The sequence below is a fragment of the Zingiber officinale genome, chromosome 8B (genome assembly GCF_018446385.1).
Source record: "Zingiber officinale cultivar Zhangliang chromosome 8B, Zo_v1.1, whole genome shotgun sequence".
Classification (NCBI taxonomy): domain Eukaryota; kingdom Viridiplantae; phylum Streptophyta; class Magnoliopsida; order Zingiberales; family Zingiberaceae; genus Zingiber; species Zingiber officinale.
Genome location: NC_056001.1, coordinates 17,217,945 through 17,228,443, shown reverse-complemented (window position 1 = coordinate 17,228,443; position 10,499 = coordinate 17,217,945). Strand labels below are relative to the sequence as shown.

At 39.1% G+C, this 10,499-nt stretch overlaps 2 protein-coding genes across 2 annotated transcripts; both read left to right on the top strand.

The window, feature by feature from the left end:
- Window positions 1-257: 257 nt before the first annotated feature.
- On the top strand, window positions 258-1,036 carry LOC122016245 (ethylene-responsive transcription factor ERF008-like). The gene has a single exon (XM_042573479.1). It carries the CDS (start codon window positions 308-310, stop codon window positions 764-766), a length of 459 nt encoding a protein of 152 aa, XP_042429413.1. The 5' UTR covers window positions 258-307; the 3' UTR covers window positions 767-1,036.
- Window positions 1,037-4,254: 3,218 nt separating this feature from the next.
- On the top strand, window positions 4,255-5,912 carry LOC122014310 (cyclin-D3-2-like). Its single transcript, XM_042570506.1, has 3 exons — window positions 4,255-5,289; window positions 5,362-5,504; window positions 5,575-5,912. The coding sequence occupies exons 1-3, from the start codon at window positions 4,569-4,571 to the stop codon at window positions 5,809-5,811; spliced, it is 1,101 nt and encodes a 366-aa protein (XP_042426440.1). The 5' UTR covers window positions 4,255-4,568; the 3' UTR covers window positions 5,812-5,912.
- The last annotated feature ends 4,587 nt before the right edge of the window (window positions 5,913-10,499 follow it).

Genomic DNA, 10,499 nt, shown 5'->3' with positions numbered 1-10,499 from the left:
CGTCGGATTCTCTCAGCCATGTACATCTGTCCGTCCGTCTTGGCGGTTCGCTGGCACAACGCCCCGAAAAAAAAAACAATTATGAGAACGCCTGTCAATGGTTGCGTCGCACCGCCTTCTCTGGGCCACGTGGCGGCGGCTGCTGTCGACGCCCTCCCGTTCGCCACCTCACCAATCGCGATAGCTTCACGCATCTTAACACGCGGGTTTTGTCGTCTTTCTCTCTTCCGTCCTATATCTGCCCCCAGACAAGCCAGCGCCGCCCCCCGTCCTAGATAGTTACTTCAGGCGACGCGGAGTGCGATCGATGATGGAAGGTCCGCCAGTGGAGGTGGTGACGCCGATGAAGGAGCACCACCGGTACCGAGGGATACGGATGCGGAAGTGGGGGAAATGGGTGGCGGAGATCCGGGAGCCGAACAAGCGGTCGAGGATATGGCTGGGGAGCTACTGCACCCCGGTGGCCGCCGCGAAGGCCTACGACACCGCGCTGCTCTACCTCCGCGGCCGCGCCGCCCGCCTCAACTTCCCCGAAGACGTGTCCGACGACGAGGTGGAGGACGCGGCTGCGATGTCGGCGGCGTCGATAAGGAAGAGGGCGGCGGAGGTCGGCGCCAAGGTCGACGCGCTGCAGCTGAGCACCGCCGCCGCCCCGCTCGGAGGGCAGAAGGAAAGTCGAGGGTGTCGGAAAGGGGAGAAGCGGAGGTACAAGAGTCCGGACCTGAATCAGGAGCCGGAGCCGGAGAGCGACGACGGCGAGGAGTAGAGCGGCGGCTCTAGCCAGTAGATACATGGTTACCGTGTATGATGTGGAAACAGAGACGTTAATACCGTATAAACTAAAATTAACGGAGATAGTTTTTTTTCCTTTTTTGGTAACTTTCTAGTTGTAAACCTTGGGATTTGGTAGGAAGAAGAGAAAAACCAACTTCCAATTAGAGATAATTATGGAAAAGTATGTGATGAACAGGGTGGGCAAAAATAAAAAGGCCCTTTTTATTTTCATAAAACAAAAAAGCTCATACTTTTATTGCAATTTAAAGAATATTCTATCTCCTTTTTTATTATATTTAATACTTCAATTTGGATTCCATTCATAAATAAAGTTATTTAAACTATAATAAATCAGAAAACGTTTACAATCATTTTTTTTTTAATTTTTCATTCCATTAAAATGTTCCTTTTCTATCTGAACAATATAAAAAATGAAGTATCATGGATCAATTTTTTTTCTATATGATAGAATCAAAATTTATATGAGTGCAGATATTGTTTACGTAAATATAATTAAACATTTAATTTTTAGATTCTCATATAGTCATATTTGGAAATATATATATGTATATTCTTTTTTTTTATCTTGTTGTAATTTAGTTTAATTTAAACAACTATTTCAAGATATCTTAGTTAAGGATACATTTAATTTTAAAATTCATGTTAAATAATTCATACTTTAATCTAAACCGCGATTATTAAATACAATTGACAACTCAAATGTGAGTCGGCCTTTTATATGTTTTTTTTTAATGTCTGAGGTCAGGGCACCGTCAAGGAAAGGTTTATGAGAATTTTCTAGAAACAAAAAAAGTTGAATAAAAAAATTTAAATCATTAGATGAAATTTAAGGTTGATAGTTCAAGAGTAATAGTAAAAATTTAAACACATTTTTTTTATTTTGAAATTAATGTAATATGTATAAATTTATATAACTACATGTTATAAATTAGACTAAAAAATCTTCATTTAGACTTTTAATTATTAGAGATATATATTTTAATAAAATTTTATAATGTTGATTATTAAAAGAATAAAAAAAAAATTAGTTAGAACTTTAACTATTAACACATACCCTTAGACTCAACTAATTCTGAAGGTGAGAGTAGGAGAAATTCATTAGATAAATCCAAAACATAAATGCGTCCAACATTCAACTTTGAGATTTTTAATCCCTTTGAAAAGAAACAGTCCATCTTAATTCAAATTCTTGATACTTGAAAGTCCACTAAATACTTATACTCATGCCGGGGGCGAGCCGTTGCCCCTTTTATTTTTATTTTGTTTTAATTGACATATTCAATTTACGTCCATTAATTGGGAAATGATTAAAAATTACCGTTGCCCTCTTCGTTTAGTTGACAAAGTAGGCAAGTTATACGGATTAATTATGATGATGTTTGATCTAATGTCATATAAATTTTCTATTAACTAGTACTGTCAAAATAATGTGGCGTTTGGTTTTTTTCTAGAAATCAGAATGAGGATGAGTATTATAGTATAATGGAATGGAAATAGGTATGAGTTTGGGTATCATTTTTAAACATAATATTTGGTTAGTTGAATATTTTCAATCGGAATGAACCTAAATTTTTTTTTTTACCCCTGGAGAAAAATAAGAGAACAAATTAGATGAAAGAGAAAGTTGAATGTGAGAGAAACATATGATGAGAGAAAGTATGATGAGAGAAAATGAGGAGAGAGAGCGTGATAGGAGAGATTGAGAAGATAAAAAGTATGATGAGAGAGAAAGTGTGTTGAGAGAGGAAGAGTTATAGGGAAAAAATAAAGAGAGAAAAAGTGTGATGAGAGAAAAATGAAAGATTGAGGAGAGAAAGTATGATGAGAAAATGTGATGAGAGAGAAAGTGTGATGGGAAAAAATAAAGAGAGGGAAAGTGTGATGAGAGAAAATGAGAAGAAAGAGAGTGGTGAAAAAGAATAAAGAGAGAGAGAAAGTGTGATGAAAGAAAATATGGAGAGAGAGTATGGTAAGAGATATTTAAGAGAGAGAAAGTATGATGAAAAAATAAGGAAAAATGAAGAGAGAGAAAATAATGAGAGAGTGTACGATGAGAGAGAATAAAAAAGAAAAATAGTAAAAAATCTGTGATGAGAGAGGATGAGGATAGAGAGTATGATGGAAGAGAATGAAGAGAGAGAAAATGCGATGAGAAAAATATAGAGAGAGAGTATGATAAAAGAGATTGAAGAGAGAGAAAGTATGATGAGAGAGAATGAAGAGAAAGAAAACAATGAGAGAGAATATAGAAAGAAAATAGTAGAGAATGTAGAAAGAGAAAATATGTTGAGAGATAAAATATGATGATTAATGGGGAGAGAGAAAGTATAATAAGATAGAACAAGGAGAGAGAGTGAAATGAAAGATAAATTGAACAAATATACTAAGGGTATTTTCGTCTAAACTTAATTCTTATTTTCATTCCATCAAAACCCAAGGGAGGGGGTGAATTTCATCCGTACCCAAATTTTTGGGATTCATTCCAAAATCTTGATTTCATTCCCTTCAACCAAACACAAGGTTTGGGAATGAATCCATTACTTCATTTCCAAACCTCTAAATTAAACGCCACCTAAATTTAGGGCTGTAAACCAGCCGAGCCGAGCCGAGCCGAGCTTTGAGGTGTTCAACCTTGTTTGATAAGATAATCGAGCCGAGCCGAGGCGAGCATAAAATGAACCAAACTTTTGAAATGAGTGTTCAAGCTTGACTTGATTTATTTTTTATGAGCTTGAGTTTGTTTGAAGCTTGGCTTGAGCTTGGTTCGTTTAGATGTTATCAAGCTCTCAATTCAAGCTTGGCTTGAGCTTGATTCGAGCTTGACTTGAGCTTGGTTTGAGCTTGGTAGATGTTATCAAGCTCTCAATTCAAACTTGTTTGATTGTTTGAAACTTTTAATTGTTTGATTGGTTATTAAGATTGATAATTTAAATTTATTTTATTTTATTATTTATTTAGCATATTGAAAAAAATTTTATTAATAAATATGATTCATGAACATTATTCACGAACATTTTTCACGAACGTTAACGAATTGAACACATATGTGTGTAAACTTGTTTGTTTAGCTTAACGAGCTGTTGAAGCTTGTTTATTTAATTAATCTAATATATATTGAACGAACATAAACAATCTCTTACCAAGTCGAACACCAAACTTATTCACGAACACTTGATTCATTTACAACCCTATCTAAATTTGGAAGCCGCAGGATCCTTATTAACCCAGTATTTTTAATTAACCGTTCATTAAAAAAATTATCTATTAATTTATTAAAATTTAAATTAGATAGTTAAATGTCTTTTAAAAAAAATTAAAACGGCATCCTACCGCTGCAGCCTTCCTTATTTTAAGGGATTAAAAATAAATAAATAACGAAGGGAAAAAAATTTCTTTTATCACAAAAGTGCCCTTAAAATTAAACACATGGAGCCAAAAGCAAGCCTGTAAAATAGTTAGTAAAATCGAAGAATTAGAAAAATCCCAACACTCCGCCGATTAAAATCTTCTTCTTCCTCCATTTCATGGCAGACCTTCTGCCAACCTCCCACCGCATGGAGAAGAAGATGTAAAGGGGAAGGCAGCGGCAGTGATTCTGGACTCTGGATGAAAGAGAAAAATAGAACAGAGAGAGAGAGAGAGAGAGAGAGAGAGAGCAGGAAGGATGCAAAAGAGCATTCTTCTTTTTCTCTGGTTTGTTTTACTCTCTTCTCTAGATTTGTAGCATGATCAATCGAGTGTTCCATCTTTCTCCCATTTGGTAGAAGAGAAAAATGGCTCTTTTCGATCTTTTGGATCATCTTTATTGCCAAGAAGAGAACTTGTTGTGGGAAGAGGAACATGTGGAACCAACGGCGGCGGACGGTGAATCTGAGCACCTCTTTGTCCCGGCGGCGGAGGCGGAGCAGGAAGAGTGGACTGAGTTGCTCTGTTCTCTCTCGTTTAAAGAAGGGGACTTTGTGCTAGAAGCTTTTCCTGACGGCGCCGACTCGTATCTCGGGTCGGTGAGGATGGCAGCGGTGGAGTGGGTTGTGCGGGCCGCCACGCGGCACGGATTCTCCGCACTCACGGCGCTGCTCGCCGTCAACTACCTCGACAGGTGCTTCGTCCCCTGCGCCACGCGGAGTGAGGCCCTGCATCTCCGCGACAACAGACCGTGGATGGGGAGGCTCGCGGCCGTGGCGTGCCTCTCGCTGGCGGCGAAGGTGGAGGAGATGTGCGTGCCGCTCCTGGTCGACCTCCAGCTGCTGGATCCGCCGGAGGACGGCGGATTCCTTTTCGAGCCGAAGACGATCCAGCGGATGGAGCTTCTAGTGCTCTCCGCTCTCGGCTGGAGGATGAATCCCGTCACTCCCCTCTCCTTCGTCCACCACCTTCTCCACCGCCTCTTCTCGAACACTGAAAAGGCCGAAACCAGCTCCGGCGGCGGCGGCATTGCCCGCATTCGCGCGCTGCTGATGAGGTGCGAAGAGAGTCTTCTATCCGTAATAGCAGGTCGGTAATCATCAAAATCCAAGCTTTGCATTCAAGCAACCATTTCCTAAATGCTTGGTTTATCTAACACAGATCGGAGATGGGTTCGATATCCGGCGTCGGTGTGGGCAGCGGCGACACTGCTCGAGGCGGCACGATCCGCGGTCGACGGAGCAGTCACGGCGGCGGAAGTCCAAGAGACCCGCCATCTCATTTCCCTCCTCAACGCCCCAAAGGTGAGATTTTTATTTTTCTCCCCTGGCTCTTGATTCGATATCATCTCCTCACAATCCAATCGTTCTTTAGGAAAAAGTGGAAGAGTGCTATCAGCTAATCCTTTCAGAAACCATCACGATTAGCCGCAAGCGCAAGCGTTCCTACCCTGCCTTCTGCTTCCGGTCATCGCCGCCGAGTCCCAGCGGAGTGATCGGGTCCTGCTTCAGCGGCGAGAGCTCGTGCGACTCATGGGCGGCGCCGCCCGTCAAGAGAACCAATGGCAGCGCGAGGGAGTCCTTGGTAGACGAGGGATTTGGAGAGCATTAAGGTTTATTAATCAACTTTATATGTCTATTAATGGATCTTAAATGCAGTCTACTTGCCTTCCGTCTTCCTCTCCGCCATGGATAGACGAGGGAGCAAACGCATCAATTTTTCTGAGCCTAAATTAATAAAAAAAAGTGCTCAAATTTCAAAAAGTTTGACTATCAATCGAAAACGAATGATTTTTTTTTTAAAAAATATTTTTATAAAAAACGAAAATCATCAAAATCCTTCCAAAGGACTCGCCTATTATATTAAAAATTGCAGTTAAAAATTTATATTTTGGGAGGCTTTCGTTAATCACGTCGTTTAATCAATTGCATGCTCTTCCTTTTCGTTCGACATTCCATCTGCAGTAGAGCGAGAGCCATGGTGTTTATTACCCCAACAAAGCTCGCGTTTCTACAGCTGCTCTGCTACTTTACTTACTCTGCCTCGTCAACTGCGCTTACCGAGAGAGAAAAGGGAGAAGACAGACATGAAGGAAAAACGAGTCGAAGGTGTCAGATGTCTGCTGTTGTCAGTTTGCATGCGAAGAGGATGGGGAGTGGGAGATTGGACGAGGGTTAACAATTAACAATGGTGTTCAACATCTCATTAGTATCTGCATCTCACCAAACGAAAAGCTTCCCCTGCGTACTATGACGAGGCATTCATGGCGCAAATAATGAAAAAGGAAGCAATAGGAACGAACCAAAGGGCGTTGGCTTTCTGCTGATCATTGAACATAAGGCTGTACAATTAATTGGAGACTCCGACTGTGGAATATATCATAGAGCATACAAAATGATTAATGATGCGATGGTGGCAGGTGCCGAGGGCCACGCAGTTCACGGGTTTTAGTGAATTAAGCACCTTCCAAATGATGCACAAGTGCTGCCATCATTAATGGGAGACTCATAGGCCTCGCGTGAAGCAGCACAGAGCAGAACAGAACAGGGCAGTTTTGAAGTGTCCCTCTCCTCGGGCACAACACTATATATGTTACTTCCACCATGGAAGAATGGTGGTGCATGAGGCATGGCAGGGAAGGAGGGTCCCCACGTAGCTCGACAACGGAAAATTGGCAGCTGCAGGGAAGATGGTGGAGAGATGTGCCACCATGCACCAATGAACAATGAATGTTGGTTTTTGTCTTTTGTTGAGGTGACAGGTTCGCTTTATTTTGTTGGGCCAGCTGGTTGATCAGCGAGCATGTGGAACTGCAAGAGTAGTTGGATGGGATTTATGGAGTCAAATGGCCATGACCTGCGACGTTCATCGGCTGCTGGTCAAAATAACAGGCCTTAACACTTGTCAACTAATAATACACTTTTAATCGTTAATGATTTACCACCGGGCGCCGCGCTGCGGGATAAGAATGATGATTTCTATGTATGAGGATTTAAATTTCATATTGGACATTTTTTACGGAGTTTAAATTACGGGTGGTGTTACAATAGCATGTCAGGATCAATCTATATTTTTCAAATTTATCTGATAATCGATATGTAGGATCAGACCATCCAACACCGAGACTAATTAGATCGAAAGTTAACTGTTACAATATCAATGGTAGATGGGCATATAAAATTTGTATTATAATTATTATAATATGAATATTTGTGAACATGTCAAAAGTATGTATTGTGGTCGACTGCTATCGATGGTAGAATCAAAATGGTTGGTCTACTTGGACTGATCTAGGTTGTGAGCCAGGATCATCGACGGTGTCACCTCAAACTGTCTTTCTCTTTCTCATATATTTTCTTTCTTCAATTGTAAATTTGAACAATTCCTTCTCAATATCGTCAAGCCCCTAGGCTAAAGCTTTGGTAACCTAAGACATGGCTTCGCCCTTGGCTGTTATAATATGTATAGCAGTTATGATTTTGTATCTACTATAACTCATTCTTGATTTATGATTTAGATGGAAAATATAGATGAGAGATAATAAGAACATCTCAAATGAGAGGTTTTTAAAGAGGTTTGTGAAGTGAAAATTGAAGAAAAAAGTTCTAATTATTATGAGTGCTCAGCGTAAATTCTTGTATTAGTCATCTCATCTTGAGATGAATATCAAGTAAATTTTCGTGCTAGCATTGGGGAGTTCGCTTCAAGTTTTTCACTGCAAATCATCTTCAACAAAGCGAGACGAGCTATTCACCCCTAGCTTCGGAGTGTCCCGACAAGTGGTATCAGAGCGAGACCGCTCTTCACCGGACTCATTGCCGAAAAGGGCAATGAACCCGAGAAAGAAGAAGTTGAAGTCCTAATTTCAACAAAGTTAAAGACTTCATCAACAAGCTTAACTTCAAGATAGCGTTCTGAGCCCCCAGGGTGTAGCACAGACGGTGGACGCATGGTATTTCTGGCGTAATGGCCAGGGGTCGATTCTCAGGAACTGACGACCTGGGGTTTACCCCGCCATGCGCCTATGGCCTGTGTACCTGCATGAACTTCCCTCCATATCCGTGGGGCCGGCACTAGGGGGGCCGTTAAGGTAGCGGATTTACCTTTTTTCAAGATAGCGTTCCGAGATGGACTCGAATTTGATACAAGGGTACCTTCACCATTCATATCTACAAGATTCGATTCTTGAAAATCAAGAATCGAAGATTTCTTTATGATAGAGATAAAGTAATGATTTGCTCTAATGGAAGGCTTTCAAGCTCCAAGGGATAACAAAAGCAAAATCATTAATAGAAGCAAATGGAGCAAGAAAAAAAATCCAAAGAAGCGAGACCAATGACAAAGTGACTAAATTGTTGGTCAATCGATTGTGGAGCGACATATTGAGACAGATTGGGGAATATCAAGATGCCAAGGAGTTTTGCAACAAATTGACAAAGATTCATGAAATTCTCTTCACTGTACCAAATCAAGAAGAATCCAAAGAGGAAAATTCAATGGATCAAGAGGAAGAGGATTTGGAGGTTAAGAGGTGCTCAACATTCGAGGAGGAAATTCAAGAAGATCCATCCTCAAAAGAGTGCAAAGACAAAGGCAAAGGGGCATACTCCTTGTTTGATGTGCACGAGGATTCGGTTGAGAGATGCTCAACATCCGAGGATGAAGATGAAGAGACATGCATCCACTTTAAGAATTGAGGGGGACTATAGATCATGAATATCGGATCAAGAAAAAACTTCTACATCCGGATCAATGAACGTATAAAAATTTCAATTTATAAAAACAAAAATCACATCACTTGATGTCCACTTGGAAGCATTTTATTATTTGCCTTTAGGAATCCACTTGCGAGAACACATCCCGACTCAGTAGTACTCTACAGTCAAGCGGCTTGATACTTGGTAACTCAGACAAGTCGCTAATTAACAATCGGGAGGCACCCTGACTCGGACTCAGCACTCTACTTTCCACTCTAATTAGACCAACACAAGATCGACCGAACCAGTTTCACTCGTAGCTTAAGATCATCTGTTCCGGCTTCTCAATAGCAAAGACTGATTCAATTGTGTAGTTTTAAATTTAGTAATTTTCTTTAAAATCTCCGATAACAAAATTTTCTAATATGTTATTTTTATGACAGTATCTCTGATAGTTATAGAGCTCTATATGAATTGTTTTTTCTCCATTTATTTTTTTTTTTAAAAACTTTAACCATGAGAGATGATCTGATGAGAATAATGTACCAGAAATAGTTGGTATTATATCTAGTGGTTTAGTAAGCTCGTTTTTTTGGCTTCTGTCAAAAAAAAAAAAAAAAAAAAAAAATCAAACGAACATTAGCTGGAAGAAGACAAGTGTGGCGCGTTCATACGCAGACCTCCTTAATCATGCAGTCTCGTTAACAACGCGACCTTTTTTTCCTTCTTAATCCGTACAGGAACGCTGTGAACACGCCTCTTATTAGATTGACGGTCTCTTTGATTCACCAGCATATTTAAAAAAAATAAATTTTAAAATATTCATCCCTAATAGAATATGATGTATAAGTAAGTTAATAAAAATATTGCGATTATCTGATCGACACTAAAGTCGTAATTTAGAAACTTAATATCAACTTTTAATAAGTTTAGTAGATTTATATAACTAAAAACAGAATACTAGACTTTATATCTACGACATCATTTTGATTTGATTTGATTAAAGCATGCTGAGTTTAGAGTAGAAAATTCTTTATGTGACATTAATATTTCAAAAAAAAAATTTATAGATATTATTATTTCCAAATTTCGATTATAAATTATATATAAAAAGTAAATATATTAATTTTAAATGGATATATTATTATTATTATTATTTGAAAACGCTTTTAATATATTTTATTTTTAAGATAATTAATTAATTTTATACAAAATTCGATCACCAAATCAATGACCACCTACCCACGCCCGCCAATTGCTAGCCACCAGCATCACCCATAAAAGATTGAATTTTAACAAATATTTAATTAATATTATAGTAATAAATATTTTATTTATTAACATAATCACCTTCCCCCCTATAATAGGGGAGGAGTGCTCATACCACGGTAAACCTTCAATAGACTTCTATGAGTTAATTTCTAGTTACAAATTAACTTTCTTAAGTGGAAAGATGGTCCTTGAATGTTAGCTGCAAAGCGAGAAATTTTTATTAAATTGAATTCATCACCTTCATGATTAATTAATCATCCATAAATATAGTGGCAAGATATTTAGTAGATTAATCAATATTCAATCATCTATGATTTGCATCATAAGTAC

Coding starts and splice junctions, on each gene's coding strand:
- LOC122016245 (XM_042573479.1), top strand. CDS start 308: ATGATGGAAGGTCCGCCAGTGGAGGTGGTGACGCCGATGAAGGAGCAC.
- LOC122014310 (XM_042570506.1), top strand. CDS start 4,569: ATGGCTCTTTTCGATCTTTTGGATCATCTTTATTGCCAAGAAGAGAAC. Junction 5,290..5,361: donor TCTTCTATCCGTAATAGCAG/GTCGGTAATCAT, acceptor TATCTAACACAG/ATCGGAGATGGGTTCGATAT. Junction 5,505..5,574: donor CCCTCCTCAACGCCCCAAAG/GTGAGATTTTTA, acceptor ATCGTTCTTTAG/GAAAAAGTGGAAGAGTGCTA.